Source organism: Lepidochelys kempii, chromosome 4 (assembly GCF_965140285.1).
Source record: "Lepidochelys kempii isolate rLepKem1 chromosome 4, rLepKem1.hap1, whole genome shotgun sequence".
NCBI lineage: Eukaryota > Metazoa > Chordata > Testudines > Cheloniidae > Lepidochelys > Lepidochelys kempii.
This window is the reverse complement of record NC_136383.1, coordinates 65,223,655-65,241,589: the sequence shown is the minus strand read 5'-3', so window position 1 is coordinate 65,241,589 and position 17,935 is coordinate 65,223,655. Positions and strand designations below refer to the sequence as shown.

The 17,935-nt window shown below is 41.9% G+C and overlaps 1 protein-coding gene across 2 annotated transcripts in view; it reads left to right on the top strand.

The window, feature by feature from the left end:
* Positions 1–17,935, top strand: part of MARCHF1 (membrane associated ring-CH-type finger 1) — a 270,963-nt gene that overhangs the window by 249,059 nt on the left and 3,969 nt on the right. For both annotated transcript variants that reach the window (XM_073341532.2, XM_078852497.1), the window contains one exon: positions 12,469–12,616. In XM_073341532.2, the coding sequence (XP_073197633.1) occupies positions 12,469–12,616 (148 nt within the window). The remainder of the gene's footprint in view (positions 1–12,468; positions 12,617–17,935) is intronic.

Genomic DNA, 17,935 nt, shown 5'->3' with positions numbered 1-17,935 from the left:
GGGAGCTTTCAATCTAATTAGACAAGACAGAGGAAGAGAGAGACACATATAGATGGGTATAAAAGGTATCAATGTAAGAAAAAGCCTGTTAGAAGAGCTTGATCTAAATCAAGAATTTGCCAAACTGCTGAACTTAATCAACAATGATTGCACATTTCAGAAAGAAATAGATGTGAATACAGACTTAATAAGAAAAAGTAAAGAACAAGTCTAGGGAGGAAAACAGAGTGAAAGTCTTATAGTTAAAATGTATGAGCATATGAAAGAATGTTCTAGTTATGGAAAGAGGCACAAACCTAGACAATGTCCAACGTATGGTCAAACCTGCCATATCTGCAAGAAATAGAATCATGTTGCAAAAGTTTGCAAACAGAGAAGTCTGGAAACACTTAGAAATATACATTTAGTTCAAAATTCAAAAGTCTCAAAGAGGATACCGTATAAGTAATACAGAGCTTCAGTTGTATTTATATGATTTAAAATTAGAATATCAACTTTCTAGAGTTTATGAAGGTAACCAATGTAATTGAAGATGATATATTTTAAATAAAATTTTCCTGTAACAGAAAGCTTAGCAACAGATTACCTAGGTTTTTTCAAGATTATAAGGAAAGGATTAACTGTAAATATCGGTCAAGTTTGTATCAAATGAATTATTGTGATAGAGGATCACATCAACTACCTTGTTTGAAATCAAATGTACACTAATGTAGAAATTGGGCTTAGAAATTGTAATCTTACGATGCCATGACTAATAATGGTCAAGTATGTAGATTAAATTGGAGATATTTAAAATAGTTACCTGCAAGACCAGACTCAATTTAAAGAAGAAATTATATAGTACAGCAATCTGTCTTGAGGCACATCACTGCTAGGTGACTTGTCTTTATCTTCAAGGATTTAAAGGAATATAATTTCCTACACACACACACCTCCTTACATATTATTTGCACATACACTTCACAAAGACTATGATGACCAGTGTGACACAGGCTTTCAGTAGAGATCTTACATAACACTCTTTGAGGGAACTAGTATGTAAATACCAGACACAGAGGATCCCTGTAACCCTATTGCACCCTTCTGCCAGCTAGCATCAAGAGGTCCTTGGGTCACAATGTTAAACATTCATCTTGTTAGTTCCATCCCCCCTTTCCCCTCATTCCTCTTGTCGGTGCAAGTGGCTCATCCTCCCTCTTTCCCATTGCCCCTCCATGCTAACTATGCCTTTGTTCCATGCTCTCTGCACCATTATAGATTTAAGACCAATGCCAACATAAAAATAATCAGCCATGCAGATGGTGCCCATATTACTTGGTGTTGAGAGGCAGATAGATGTATTGCCATAGAGTGGAAAGACATGCTCTGGCATGGTTCTGGAGGAGGTGAAGGAAGGGGGCTTCATGGCTGGTCCTATCTCTGAAAGTGGTTTTCACAACATGTTCAGCCTTAATGGCGTATCACAACCAAAAACCTGGATATGTCCCATACCAAGACATAATACATGCCATTAGATATACCACTAACATTCTACTAACATACAGTATGTGCCATAAAATGCAGCAGTCCCTATTGCTTTGATTGGGACTCTAAAATCTTGGATTAACTGTTGTGAGCCTGGCTTTCCAGCACAAATGTAACTGTGACTTATGTAGTTTTAGCCTGAGTTAGTTTGACCTACTATACAAATTTAGGTTATTCCATTTGATAGCTGGAGCAAGACATTTTACCTGAAGATATATGCTGTAGAGACATCTTATAGGGGATCTTGCCACAAAGATGTGCCGTAATTTCTTTATCGCAGAGTGGACAGGGAAAGGAATTGGCTGGTTGGGGAAGAGCCAAAGATGTGAGCAACAAACCAATGGAATATAAAAAAGGATTGCCCAAGAGTCTGGTTGAGCAAAAGCGGGTTGTAGCAGCAGCTCTTGGCGGAGGGTCAGGGCTAGATTTCATTTCCCTTCGCTCCTGTGTGGATTATCCACATATAGCCTGTCCTCTCTGACTTTGCACGAACGATGGATTTCTCTGCAGCCAGAGTACGTCCTTTCTGGATATCGTAATGAGATAGATGTGGCCATCTTCTAGCTGTTTGTCAGAAAAGATCACTCCCTACTGATGTGGAGGAAAGCCTTCTCCATCTTGGATTTCACCCAAGCTATTCTCTGTGGTGGCACTGAGCTCCCCGTGATAGCGGGAGCTTCAATACTGGCCTGTAGTGCAGCACAGTCCCTATTATGACCGTCTTTTGGATTGCATTAGCACTAAGCGGCCACAGCTGGAGACTCATTGTGCTAGGCATGTCCAAACACATAGTGAGAGACTGTATTCCCCAGATTTCTTGCAGGCCAAGTGGACAAGACAAATAAAGATTCAGAAGGGAAACTGATTCACAGAAACGAGAAGTGACTTGCACAAGGTCACGTGGGGCTAGATTCACAAAGGAACTTGGGCATGGCAATGCTGAGTGTCACCCTGCTTAACTTTTACATGCCTAGAAAAAACACCTGGTTAGCACCTAGCTTCTTATAATGCATGGGAGACATAGGACCCTTACTGTGGGATTCACAAAAGCCAGCATGCTAGGCAGCTCCTCCCGTCAGGTAGTCAATGGGAGACATTAAGCCAAGCACTGTGTGCTCAGAACTACCCCTCTCTTGGAGTTAGATGCCTATAAAATTATTTGGAACAGAGGGACTATAGGTCTTCGACTTTCTAAGCTAGTGCTGCAACCATCAGCTATAGTCTTTTGTTCTTTCCTTCCGCACCTCTCCTGTGATTTTCTCATAATTTGTCCAAAGTGGAACAGCTTCAATGGGAGAATCTGAGGGAGCCCCACATCAGAATACTGAATGAGCCAGTGGTTAGGGCCCTCACATGAGAAGTGGCAAATCCCACTTCAAATCTCTTCTCCCTTTCAGGTGGAGTGAGACTTGACCTGGAGGTCTTCCTACATTCCCGGTGAGTATCGTAACCACTGGGCTATTTTTTGGTAAACTCACTTATCAGGGGCTGATCCAGTAGGCAAGGACTGAGTTAGGTGGCCAAACACCTCTCTTCCCCCAGTCATGAATCACACAGGGGCTTAGGCAGCTGGACCCTTGGTGTAAGGTTGCAGTGCACACGCTCAGAGGCAGAAACATAGGCACCTAAGGGAAATTTTACTGCAAGAAATGTAGGCTCTGTGTGATTTTATGTACCTAAAGGATTCAAGGACAAGGACTGATCAGGAGTTTTGTGAATCCCAGTGGGCCTGATTCTGGGATTTTAGGCGCCTAAAGTGGCAGCTAAATGCCTCAGGCCTTATGTGAATCTAGCCCTTAGGAGCTCAGTGGCAGAGCTAAAACTAGTGCCCTGTCCACTAGATCATGCAACGTCACACTGAACAAAGACTGTATTAACTGCTGTTTCAACATGTGAAGAGGATCCTTAAAGGCTTTTTAGGGAGAAGGGTTTATGCATTGTAGAAAGCTGTTAATATTGCTTTCTAAATAAACAACCATAATGTGACATGAGCATATCCCTAATAGATGAGGAGGTGATGATGATGTTGGTTTGGAAGAAGGTCCTGCTATGGGCAGAGGATGCTATAATTATCCACCGTGGCGTTTCTTGCACTTTCCTCTGAAGCATCTGTTGCTGGCCACTCTGAAACAGGATACTGGGCTGAATGGACCACTGGTCTGACCTAGTTTGGCCATTCTTATATTAATTTTCCACATTCCTGCTTTTAGGTCTGTGCTAGAATATAGGTACTGGGGTGAGGATAGTTACTGAATTATGATTATTCTTGATGATACAGCTTACAGAAACAGCTACTTCATTTTGCATTTTAGAGATGATCTGTTCCAATTACTTAATATCCCTACTTTGCACATTTAAGGGCCTGCTAACTGATGACATACAAAGTTACAAATTCATAAGCTTAATAAGTGGTGTGCACTGATTGTACCAACCGAGTACAACTCTTTCAGTTCACTGTCATTTTTAAAGAGAAATGTACTGCTCTTTATTTTGAAAAGGCTGCATTCTGAATTCTGTGAAGATAAAAATCTCATTACTAAGGTGTTCAGCAAAGTGAGGTATTTTAATAACATAGTTCTTCAATAATCTATGCGACCATTACTGCAGAAGCTGTAGAATCTTAGGGCTTTTCTACAAGCAGAGCTGCACCAATTTAATGTGTGTGATTTTAACATTTCTTTAGTTAAACAGATGCAAGTCTGTGTAGACACTGATTTCAGTTTAAACCAGTATATTTTAGGTTATGTTGATGAGGAACAGTGAAAGAAGTCACTCTTTAACTGAAATGAGTGCCTACAAAGGGGTTTGTACCAGTTTTAACTAAATCAGCTTAGCTAAGGGTATGTCTACACTGCCCACGTTCCTGCGCGGCCGCAGCAGCTCTGTGACATGGGCAGTGTACACACACTTTATCACCAGGGGAGAGCTCTCCCAGTGATTAAAAAAAAAAAAAAAAAAAAAAAACCCCACCCTGAACGAGCAGTGGTAGATTTATCGCCAGGAGCACGGCTCCCGGCAATAAAATACTGTCTACACTGGTGCTTTTCAGCACTCAAACTTTTGTTGCTCAGGGGAGTGTTTTTTCACACACCTGAACGACTAAAGTTTTAGAGCTGAAAGTGGCAGTGTAGACACAGCCTAACTGGTGCAAATCTGTGGGTAGGCCAGGCCTTAGATTATACAGTCTATGGACCATGTCTTTCTGTATGTGTCTACAGTGTCTAGCACAATAGAGACCTGATTCTGGATGCACAGTTAAGAGAAGGGGGTATGATGAGCCTAACACACATCTTACAGCAGGGGGTGGGCAAAATTTTTGGCTTGAGGGCCACATCAGTGTTGCAAAACGGTATGGAGGGCCGGGTAGAGAAGGCTGTGCCTCCCCAAACTGCCTGGCCCCCGCCCCCTCCCACTTCCCACCCTCTGACTGCCCCCCTCAGAACCTCCGACCCGTCCAACCCCCCCGCTCCCTGACCGCTCCCTCCCAGAACGCCCCGCCCCAACTGCCCCACCCCCGGGACCCCACCCCTTATTCAACCCTCGCTGCTCCCTGTCCCCGGACGGTCCTGACCCCTATCCACCCCTCCGGAACCTCACCCCCTATTCAACCGTCCCTGCTCCCTGTCCTTACTGCCCTGACCCCGATCCACACCCCCGCCCCCTGACAGGCCCTCCAGGACTCCCATGCCTATCCAACCGCTCCTGTTCCCTGTCTCCTGACTGCCCCCCAGGAGTTCCTGCCCCTTATCTAACCCCCCCGCTCCCCACACCTTTACCATGCTGCTCAGAGCAGCAGGACTTGCAGCCGCGCCACCTGGCTGCAGCCAGCTACGCCACCGCGCTGCCCAGAGCACTGGCGGCATGGCGAGCTGAGGCTGCGGGGGAGGGGCTGGGGGCTAGCCTCCCTGGCTGGGAGCTCAGGGGCCAGGCAGGACAGTCCTGCAGGCTGGATGTGGCCCGCAGGCCGTAGTTTGCCCACCTCTGTCTTATAGCAACCAGGCACAAATATACTCCCTACACTTTACTGAGCACTGGTGCCTCTTGGGTGCTGTTTATCTCAAAGGGAAGGCCATGGACCTATCCCTTGTTCTTCCCACCCACTAGACCTGGCAAATGCTGCATTATCCTAAGGGGAGACACACTCAGTATTCTGTGATGTACAGCAGGGTATTTTGTGCTGCATTAGGGTATAAGGTAGTCTTTGTTTCAGATCTAACCTCTAGTTCCTCTTTGGTTTTGCTTCACATACTACAAAGGCTAAACTCTCCTCTCTGAGCCACACTTCTGATTTCTTCAGAGCTCTTCTGCTCTCCCTGTGTGGAACCCCTATTATCTTTTATTAGTATTAGTTTGTCTTTCTTCTTCCTCCCCACACGGATTGCCTAGTGAACCCATTCCATTCCTGAAAACAGTCTGATTCTTTCCTCCAGCTGGTAGTTTGATATTAGTGAGTGGTTTACTGTGGAGTCGGAAACAATTAGCACTTTGACAACTGACCAAAAAAATAGAAAAATAAATGCCCCCAAGTTATGTACTCAGATCACACTGAAATATCTTGAGTGCTCAGTTCACTGCATCATATACTCGCTAAAGTCCTTATGGTCTTTTGCCCTGTCTTTTCCAAAAGATCATCCATGATCTGCTAATCATATTAGGCTTCTTTTGGGAAAGGGGCCACGCTTCTCTGTGTTTGTAGAGCATTTGAAATAGCACATTTTAGGTGCCATCATAAAATCATCATTTCAGACTCCCTTTTGCAGAGATTATTGGGTGGGAGCAGGGAGAAGGACACATACTCTCTCCCTCCCACCCCCCAATTATTTACCTTCTTGAAAAAAGAACAGAAACTATGTAATAAAATAGCCTTGTCTCTAGATGTGAACAGAAGCAGCTCCATGCAGGTGTGTGCTGCTTCTTGTATTCTGCTATTATGTTTATTTGCAGAATTATATATAGCAAGAAGGATTGATGCAACAGGAAAACACATCAAACACAAAAGATTTAATGCTCGATCACTATAGAATTTCCCTTTCCAGGGCTGCTCTAACCAAACCTAGAAAACAAAGATCCAGAAAAAGATACAGGAGTTACAATTAATTAATTCTACAGAAGCCCTTTCTCAGCAGCATCAGCCATCTTTCTCTACTTCAGACAGTCTCTGAGCTGCCTCTGTGAAGTGGCACAGCCCTCTGAGTGGCTGCTATGACATACTCAGGACACTGACTGACCTAGTCTTTGAGCCGCTATCACTTCTTTGCTGGCGATACCTGAATTTCTTGTGTTCTGAGCTCTTTTTTATCTTCTTTTCTTTTGAAGTTTGTTACACAGTACAGAAGGTTAGTTTCCTCCTGCTCCAAGCATTCAAAGGAGAGACACCTTTCCCCAAACTTGTAACTTCAATTTTGTATGTATAGCTATTTGCCCCTTGCAAGAGAAACATTTGTGTATGTAAATAGCACATTAATTTACAAATGTGGGTAGCTAAATACAAAATTGTGGGAATAAATTATTGTGGGCCAAGCCTTTTGGCCCAAGTGAAGATTGTGGGAAACCCTGAATGCAGAGAGGGGGTGGAAGGATGCAGAGAACTGCACCTTTAGCATGCTGCAGAAATATGCCCTTTCAGGGCTCTATCTGCCATACTATGGCTAATGCTTGAGGTACAGGATAGGCTAGATGAGGACTGTGTGGCTTTCTGAACAGTGAATCTGTGTCTCTGTTGCAGGGGAATGGGGAAATGTGAGCCAATGGTAACTATAATCCTAAGGGTGCAGCCCTTTTGGAGAGACTTTTGTCTCGATCGTGGAACTGTTTTGCATAAAGTCTGTTTACCTACATGTTGTGTGCAGGGGAGGGAATTTGAATTGCCGCCATACTTTTATAGACTGAGTTATGGCCCCTTTGAAAATTTGATCCAAAATGTCTATAGTAAGCAGTCTCTAGAACAGGGGAGGGCAAACTTTTTGGCCTGAGGGCCGCATTGGGTTTCTGAAATTGCATGGAGGGCCAGTTAGGGGAGGCTGTGCCTCCCCAAACAGCCAGGCATGGTCTGGCCCCTGCCCCCTATCTGAACCCCCCTGCTTCTCGCCCCCTGACAGCGCCCCGGCAACCCCTGCCCCATCCACCCACCCTTCTCCCTGACCGCCCTCGGCCCCACCGCCCCTAACTGCCCCCCGCCACCCTATCCAACCCCACTCTCCTTCCTGACTGCCCCACCCGGGACCCCTGCTCCCATTCAAGCCCCCTGTTCCCTGCCCTCTGACCGCCCCAACCCCTATCCACACCCCCAACCCCTGACCACCCCCTGAACTCCCCTGCCCTCTATTCAACACCCCCCACCCTCCGCTCCCTTACCGTGCTGTCTGGAGCACCGTTGACTGGTAGCATGGCTGCACAAGGACAGGCAGCCATGCCACGCAGCTCAGTGCACCGGGTCAGGCCGGGCTCGCAGCTGCACTGCCCCCAGGAGCTTGTTGCCCAGAGCATTGCGCCGGCAGCGCAGTTGGCTGAGGGGGGAACAGCAGGGGAGGGGCCGGGAGCTAGCTTCCCGGGCCAGGAGCTCAGGGGCCTGGCAGAACGGTCCGCGGGCCAGATGCGGCCTGTGGGCCATAGTTTGCCCACCTCTGCTCTAGAAAATGGGACTGCATCCCTAGATACTTCAGAAAACCTGTCTTTGAGCAATTGCTTGAATAAAACTAGCATAGTGATTTTGATTAACCAGTATCACCTCAAAAAGACATAAAAAGAGGCAGTTTTGATCCTGCTGCCTTTTGACCTATAGCCAGCCCCCACAAGTACTATGGATTCCTGTAGATTAGCCAGCAGGAATAAGGAACTTGTTAACTACATTGGCTATCATAGTCTTATTTAGATACCCTTTCCTCACTCAGTGTAGGCAGACTGTTTAGATTCCTATTTCTGTGATGACTCATGATGATTTAGTTTGCAATTACAAAAAAAATGATTATGAACTTCAGTAACAGCTTTTAGTTTTCAGAGGAAGATCATGTCTTTATAACACAGAGGAAGCAAAAAGCTTGAACAAGGAGCTATATGTACTGTTAACTAAGATTATTACAACCTTTCTATGGCATGAGCTAATAACAAAATGTTCTCTTTCTTTTTCAAAGGTTTTGGGATGTGTGCATAAAATCTACAGTGCACATTGTTTCTACTTCTATATTTAGTCCAGTACACTTTTTAATGGTTGATTTTATTTTTGTGCAAAGTTACAAAATCTTGCTTTCATTTCTTTGTGCCTTTGAATGCTCTTCACAATACATTGTTATGAACTTTATGAACTCAGTATAGTCTTATTGCACCCTCTAGTGGCTAGCAGGCCTCATTCTTGAAGGAAACCAGCACACCACTTTCAAAAGACAAGTGTTGGAGCTTGAATTCATAACCTAGCTAGTCACTAAAAATCATGGTCTTAATCAGTGCTTAATTTGTAATGAAGGAGGCGCAAGGGCTTGAGCAATTTTTTAACTGTTGTAACTGGTGTGGCAAGCCCAGAGGTGCCCGGGGCTCAGCCCTGGCACAAATTAAGCACTGGTCTTAATAAAGACGCTGGATTTATGGCTTATTACAACTCTCTATAACCCACTAACACCCCTCCTCCCACCACCACCACCACTTTGTCCTATGAATGGTCCCTTACAGTGTGTGCTAACTACTTATGCTAAACTATCTGTTTGATCTTGTATTTAGCTGTGACATTCTGAGTACCTTTCCCAGACCTGAAGAAGAGCTCTGTGTAGCTCGAAAGCTTGTCTCTCACCAGCAGAAGCTGGTCCAAGAAAAGTTATTACCACACCTATCTTGTCTTTCACAGTAAAAATGTAATATTCTAGTGGATTTGTTAAAATGAAAAATGCTGTACCCTATCAGTCTAACAATACAAGGAGATAAATATCCTGAGTAGTTCTAAATCCCTCATCATAGCACTCCTCTATTGGTTAGCCTTCTGTCACTCACCTCCGCTTGACCCTCTGCCCAAAATGAAAAGGAGAGAGAGAATTGAGAGATGCCTATGAAGCTTGTAACACAAAATTCCACAAGACACAAAGCATCCTTGGTATAAACAAGTACATCCCCAGTGAGTTTATTGGAGTTGTGGCAGGACTGGATTAGAACCATAATATTTATTTGTTGTACCCCTCATTCTTTCCCCACATTCTTCCGTTATCCATTTGTCTTCACTCACTCTGTAGTCTTTTAGATCTCTGCCCTGAAGAGCTTACTGTCTTCTTATACAGCACTGTGAAATCACAGTATAAACATCTCTCCAAGAGTGAAACTGGAGCACATACCATCACCACCCATATTGACACTCAGGGGTGCAATTATTATTTTTATTTGTTTGTTTTACATAATATGCCTTTCCCAACCCCTCCCTCTCCCCCACTCCTTAGACTTCTCTTGCTGTTTCTCTGGCCTGTCCTGCTTCCTGCTGCTGTCTCTTTTTCTCCACCAGCCTCAGTACAGCACCCCCCTCTTAGGCCAAATTCTGCTCCTAGTTGTAGATTGACTTTGAAGGGAGCCCCTCACTTTTATCCCTTTTAGTCTCTTCGGCTGACTGCTTCCTCATTCCCTTCCCCAAGGTCTCACTGCTCGCCCTCTTCCTGTCCCCTTATGCCTCCCTAGTTAGATTCAAAAGTCTTTTGTGCTTCAGGCATCAACAACATTACATACCCAGTTTAACTTTGAGAAAAGACTAATTGGAGTGTTTGTTTCTCCTAAGTGTTATCAATGAAAGCCCAGTGTTAAAGGAAGTTCTGTTTGTTGGTAAGTGTTATATTGTAAGCTCTTTGGGACAGGGATGATCATTTATTGTTTTTACACAGTGCCTAGCACAATGGGGCCATGACCTGGTGGAGGCTACTAGATGCTAGCAATAAATTAAATGAAATCTGTGGAGTTTTCTTCACTATTAAAAGTTCTATTCCATACAGGTTTTCATACCTTGCTCATCACAGTAGTATCTGAGTGCTTGCCAGTAGTGCATGAAGCAACATGCCTACACATCTATCACTTGTTTATTCTCTCACCCTCTCCCCACAGGGAGAAGCGTGTGCAGTGGAGTGTCTTGTTTTGGTAGGGTGATGGGGTTTTTTTGACTAAAAATAAAGTTATATATTGGCAAAACTGTTCACGTGTTTTCTTCAGCCAGCTGTAGTTGAACTAGATATCTGGTATGGGATTATGTAGTAGTGGTTATCAGCTACTTCAGTTAGCATGGAATCAGGTTAATGGGGGAGGACACTCAATGCCTTTGAATTTGATGGCTGTTAACAACAGACACTATTAGCCTAGATTTAGTTTAAATAACTCTAGAACTAATAACTTAGGAAACCTAATGCAGACAGAAAATAGGGAAAAGAAACTATTTTCTGTGTTAAATCGATTCTTGAAGGTTGGCTCTAGTGGTTTTAACACCTGTTATTTTTAACCAATATAAGCCATGGCTATTTAGTTTTCTTCTGTGATGCAAGAGTCTGGGTTCCTTCTCTTGCCTGTATCTCACACTATCCTGACTTTTCCTCCACCTCCTTGTCTCGGGCGTATTCTGCTTTTATTTGTTTTTAATTGTTGTAACTGTTGTTTTGTTATATCAACCCGCTGAGATCACTGACTTGTAAAACTGTGGTATGAAGCCTTAAGAGTGAGGAACGCTTTTGTATCATCCTTTGACCTACCCACTAACACCCTAAGCTTCAGCCCCAAAGGTCTGGCCTTACACTGTACCTATATAGAGCACCGTCCCCAGAACCATAACTGTTTCCACATTCAGAATTGCTTCACTTGGAAAGTGGTGCTTTTGGCACATTTACTGAAGTTATAGCATCATATAGGAATTACTATCCTGCAAAGGACACCAACATGACCATTTGTGTGCCAGTCCCGACATGGGTTTAAATAGGAACTATTACTGGTATAGCAATTGCCTTCTTGCATGAGCTGGAGAGAGAGAGCATGTATGTCTGTCAGAGAAAAATTCTGAGTCTTTAAATTTCCTTTCCCGCTCATCTTACTCTATATTTATTTTTCACTTCAGTTCTACCCCGTGCCTCCCAATTTGTGCAGTTGAACTTACCCTCTGGTTAGTGCCATTGCTTAGATACTTTATGTGAAAGAGCTACAACTAGAAAAGTCTCATTATCTCTACAGTTCAGTCATGTAGTAATATGACCATCCGAAAGGTGGCACTGTTGTACTATGTTTTCCACCTACTTTACTAATATTCATGAGGGTGGTGTCTGTGGATTTCAAAAGTATTCATCAAAGTTAGAGGCAATCTGTTTTTAAATACATGTTTTTTAGACAAAAGGGTAGGGTGGTTTTTTTTTAGTAGAATTTGTTATGATTGAGAGAAGGAACTGTGGCAAAAAACAAAAAATTTATACAGTATTAACAAAAGGAAAAGTCAGAGTTTGAAGTCAGCTGAGTTGCATGGGTGCAACTGAAGAGAGACTTTGGCCTGTTGTATGAAATCTATCCAGAGTCTTACCCAGGATTAAGTGACAGGTTTTTAAGCAACCAAGCACATTTGGAGTTCTGGAAGATGTGAATTTTTCTTCATAGCTCTAGATTTGGGGTGCTTGCTGCAGTTAAAACTAATATTTGCTTTTTGACTTCCCTCTCACTGTTAATCTGCCATTGCTGCAGAGACACAGGATTAGGTGTAACTCATAGGAAGGCGGTAAGAGATCAGAGGTGAGACTCCTTCCACAGGATCCTACGTTCTTATGAATTGATGTAGATTTGTATATAATGCATCAGGTAAGTTTGTGAAGCTTACAATGCTATCTTAGGGACATAAGTTATAAGAAAAATATTTTGTAATTAACCTGTCTTTCTTCTCGTTTCAAACAGGAACAACTAGAATGACAAGGAGGCTTTCTTTACAAGCCCACTTAATTTCTAATTCTTTTCTGATTACAGTGGGAGAAACTACAGATGACAACAAGTGAAAGGAGGAAGATAGTCTGTTCAGTTACATTCCATATTATTGCTATTACCTGCGTTGTTTGGTCATTGTATGTTTTAATAGATCGAACTGCTGAGGAAATTAAGCAAGGCAATGACAATGGTAAGTGACTTTATCTCCTTCATTGCTAACATGGCGAGGGAAACATTAGAAATACAGATAGATAGCAAGGCACTTTTTATTTGTAAATATATAACAGGATTATAGGGAATTTGTTTGATGACAAAGCAAAGGACACACAATTCAGTTTACAAACCTGTTTTTTGCTGAATATATTTTCTTTCCTGCAGTGCAAAGAGATCACAGTTCAATGCACCCATCACAACAACTAAACCATTCAGTTCATTCTTTTCATTTTACTTCAATAGCTGGACTTTTTTAAAGCTACTATTTAAAAATTGATGAGTGAAACTTAAAAAGTTCAGTGCAAGTTCAGTTCAGAGCATCCAAAAGATTTAAGCTGCCCATCTGACCTATTGAAACCTCTCTTCTACAAAACTGGGGTAGAAATCTTGCAAAAGGCTTTCTTAGAAGATTTCAAGCAAGTTAAAACTTCCAGACCCAGCAGGAAACGCTGCATGAAATTCACCCTAGTGTAGAAAGTCCTGTGCAGCCCTTAATGTGGGAATTAAATGTCACAGAGGTCCTTTCCTGCATTCTCTACACACAGCTGGATTTCATCCTCTAACAGCAGCCTTTATTGTGATATTTCAGCACTTTCAGTTCTAGTGGGAATCCAGGCAAGCAAAGACCGGGAAAAGTGAGGGAGAGGGAGGAGTTACTGGAACAGTTTAGAACAGGGGTAGTCTATTTTTGTCAAGGTCCACATTTCTTCATCAAGGTATAGTCAATCTCCAGGATCCAGAGAAAATAATAAGTAAATAAAAAGATTTGGGGGTCTGTTCAAAAGCATATGGCAGTCCAGATTTGGCCCGTGCTCCACCTATTGACTACCCCTGATTTAGAACCTTAACAAAAGTTTTGGTTATTATTTCAGTACTAGTAGTATGCCAGTCAGGATTGTGGCCTCGTTGTGCTAGAGGGCATTTAAATGCAGGACTGGATTTACATAGCTGATTTGTTTTACAACAGACTACAGTGGATTACTGAACTAAGCAGATATTGCCAACATGCGTATAGTATACTACTTTAGAAGAGTTGCAAATGCTATGCTGCCTTTAGTTACAAGAATTCATTAAGGAAATAGTAACACATGGGAGCAAATCCTGGCTATGGATACACCCCTTGGTGCTCAGTGAAGTCAATGAGGAAATAGATTAGCACATTCAAAAACAGAATTTGATCCACACATAGTAGCATTTATTTGATTACTACAGACAACTGCAAAGCTCCCATCCCCTACAGTGATGCAACAGCAGGCCCACTCTTTTTCATATTGAAATTCAGAACTCTGATTTACTACCCAAAAAGTTACACGCTAGCCCAATAAAGTGGGAAGATGGGGGAAATCATTAAAAGTATTTTCCCCTATTTCTTCTTGGCGTACTTACTCCAGGGTCTGGTGAGATGACAGAAATATCTAATCAAACTAGCTCGTGTAAATCAGCATAGCTCCACTGCCTTCAGCAGAGTTACAGTGATTTACTGCAGCTGAGGCTATTGCCTGGTGTGTAATTTTTCAAAACTAACACCACATCTCAATAGTGATCACTGGTAGGTAGGATTTTCAGAAGCTCCTAAGTCAGTGTGTGGAGTAGCTGTCATTTCCTTAATAAGGAGACCATCCCTGTCACTTAAGAGTAGGAGTCCAACTGACTTTCACTGGAACATGTGCTAAAGTCACTTTGACTTTCAAAAGTGCCACCCTGAAAAAGTTAGCACTTACTAGCAGTTTCCATGACAGGGAAATCTGTGGTAATTGAACACCATTCTGTAGTGATTATTTCAATGATTTCTCACTTACAAAGACTTTTCTAAGGCAAGCCAGTTGCATAAGCAGCAAAAACAGATGGTTAAACTAGGGCTGTTGATTAATTGCAGTTAACTCATGCAATTAACTCAAAAATTAATCGCACTGTTAAACAATAGAATACCAATTGAAATGTATTAAATATTTTGACAGGTTTCAGAGTAGACTGGATACAATTAACTTAGGCTTGAATAGAGACTGGGAGTGGATGGGTCATTACACAAAGTAAAACTATTTCCCCTTGTTTATTCTGCCCCCCCCAACCCCCACTGTTCCTCAGAGGTTCTTGTCAACTGCTGGAAATGGCCCACCTTGATTATCAGTACAAAAGGTTCCCCTCTCTTTCCCCCCCCACCCCCTGCTGCTAATAGCTCACCTTAAGTGATCACTCTCATTACAATGTGTATGGTAACACCCATTGTTTCATGTTCTCTATGTATATAAATCTCCCCACTATATTTTCCACTGAATGCATCCGATGAAGTGAGCTGTAGCTCACGAAAGCTTATGCTCAAATAAATTTGTTCGTCTCTAAGGTGCCACAAGTACTCCTTTTCTTGTTTTTAAAATATTTTGGATGGTTTTCTACATTTTCAACTATTTTTATTACAACACAGAATACAGAGTGTATAGTGCTCACTTTATATTATTTTTATTACAAATATTTGCACTGTAAAAATGATAAAAGAAATAGTATTTTTCAATTCACCTCATTCAAGTACTGTAGTGAAATCTCTTTAGCATGGAAGTATAACTTACAAATGTAGGTTTGGGATTTTTTTTGTTACATAAGTGCACTCAGTGTAAAACTTTAGAGCCTACAAGTCCACTCAGTCCTACTTCTTGTTCAGCCAATCACTAAGACAAACAAGTTTGTTTACATTTACGGGAGATACTGCTGCCTGCTTCTTATTTACAATGTCACCTGAAAGTGAGAAAAGGCATTCGCTGGGCACTGTGGCATTGCAATTTGGCAAAGAAGGTACCAATGTGAGATACCTAAAAATAGCTACAGCACTCGACCCAAGGTTTAAGAATCTGAAGTGCCTTCCAAAATCTAAGAGGGACGAGGTGTGGAGCATGCTTTTGGAAGTCTTAAAAGAGCAACACTCATATGCGGAAACCACAGAACCCAAACCACCAAAAAAGAAAATCAACCTTCTGCTGGTGGTATCTGACTCAGATGATGAAAATGAACAGGTGTTGGTCTGTACTGCTTTTGATGGTTATCGAGCAGAACACGTCATCAGCATGGAAGGTGTCCTCTGGAATGGTGGTTGAAGCATGAATGGACATATGCATCTGGCACGTAAATATCTTGCAACACTGGCTACAACAGTGCCATGAGAACATCTGTTCTCACTTTCAGGTGACATTGTAAACAAGAAGCAGGCAGCATTATCTCCTCCAAATTGTAACCAAATTTGTTTGTCTGAGCGATTGGCTGATGCATCCGATGAAGTGAGCTGTAGCTCACGAAAGCTCATGCTCAAATAAATTGGTTAGTCTCTAAGGTGCCACAAGTACTCCTTTTCTTTTTGTGAATACAGACTAACACGGCTGTTACTCTGAAACCTGGCTGAAGTAGGACGGAGTGGACTTGTAGGATCTAAAGTTTTTTACAATGTTTTATTTTGAATGCAGTTGTTTTTTTGTACATAATTCTACATTTGTAAGTTCAACTTTCATGATAAAGAGATTGCACTACAGTACTTGTATTAGGTGAACTGAAAAAATACTATTTATTTTGTTTTTCACAGTGCAAATATTTATAATTAAATATAAAGTAAGTACTGTACACTGTATTCTGTGTTGTAATTGAAATCAATATATTTGAAAATGTAGAAAATACCCAAAATATTTAAATAAATGGTATTCTATTATTGTTTAACAACACCATTAAACTCAAATTACTGCTCTACTGGTTGCAGCTAAGCCTGGCAGATGACCACCCGTGGGTTCTAATTCTCCAGCTGACACCATATCCATCTTGGAGTGCCTCTCTCTAATGCCTCCCACGCATTGCTTTGAAGTTTAATTATCCTGTTTCTAAAGCACCTCGATCGTGATTTGCACTCTATATGTTCTAAGGATTTTTAAAGATCTTCCATATGTGACTAATAAATTTATTTTAAGTAAAATATCGAGAAAGCAGCATTTACATGCAATCTCAAAACCACACACTTGCATATTATGTATTAATGCCAACACTGTCATCATTAGATCTGATGCAGTAATGCACAACTGAGGGTTTTTCCCCCATTTTAGTCATACTGCTAAACATATCAAGAAGCAGCTGCAGTGTTGTTAATTATCCTGTGATTATAAAGCTGTTCCCAGTATAGCAATAATTGATTTTGTAAAGTTCTAAGACTAGTTCTAGGCTAAAGTGAATCATCTTAGCATTACTCATATCATTACGGAGTTCAAATTCTCTGTTCTGTAGCCTTAGTGTCATCACCCATGGAGACTTTTTTCTACAGTTACAGTAAGACCTTTCAAGAGTTTTTCCTGGTTTTTAAACAGAGCAAAGGGTGCAATGAGGAAAAACAGTATCAGGAACTGTAAAGTTCTTATATAACTAAGTAGGAAAATAGCAATGTGTTGATTTAGCAGAAGAAAAAAGCATACACGAGAGAGGCATAAAGAACAAAAAAAAGCTGCGGTGCTGTTTTATTCACACGGTGGATTTCTTCCCACTAATTTGCTACTGAACCAATGCTACAGCCCCATACCAGGGGAACACATTGGTATTGTAGGTGCCACTGTTCAATGAGGTATAAAATAGGGTGTGCCAGGTATATTTACAGACCCATAGCATGCAGCAAACTAGGGTGTAAACTACAGTGCACCAAGTAGCCATGTGGACCTTGCTACTGCTCATTATGAAACTTTGTGCATGGTAGCAGGGTCCACGCAGCACCTTACTGTGTAGCAGACCAGTACACTGTACATACTCTAGCTTGAGTCTCCTTATAGACCAGCCATCAAACTTTAAAAAAAAAAAAAAAAAAAAAATGAAAAGCTTTTTATTTATTTATTTCAGTAGTAGGGCCCAAAGCCCAGTGATCTGGCCATTCCAGTCTAGATAACTACATTCTGCCTACTTAAAAGAGGTACTATAGGCATGGGTACAATCAAGGGACATAAAAATGTCATCTGTTTCTAGTAAGGACGGTTATCTTTCTGTCCTAAGACCTGATCCTGCATTCCTTGTTGAACCAGAAATCCCCTATTGTACTAGATGTTTAGGGATCTGATCTTGTTTCTATGATCTAGGGAACAGCTGCTGTCTTCTACCATAACAACAGCTACACTTCATGTGTGTGACTGTGTACATACAGTACAAATAGCATTAGGGATCCTCTGAAAAGAATAATGTTTTGGCAGTTTTATGTAATACTGGAATATACAGGCGACAGAAGAGACAAGCCATCAGCAAGACATTATGAAATGATGATGAAACTAATTGTAACTTGTTTCTTTGAAAG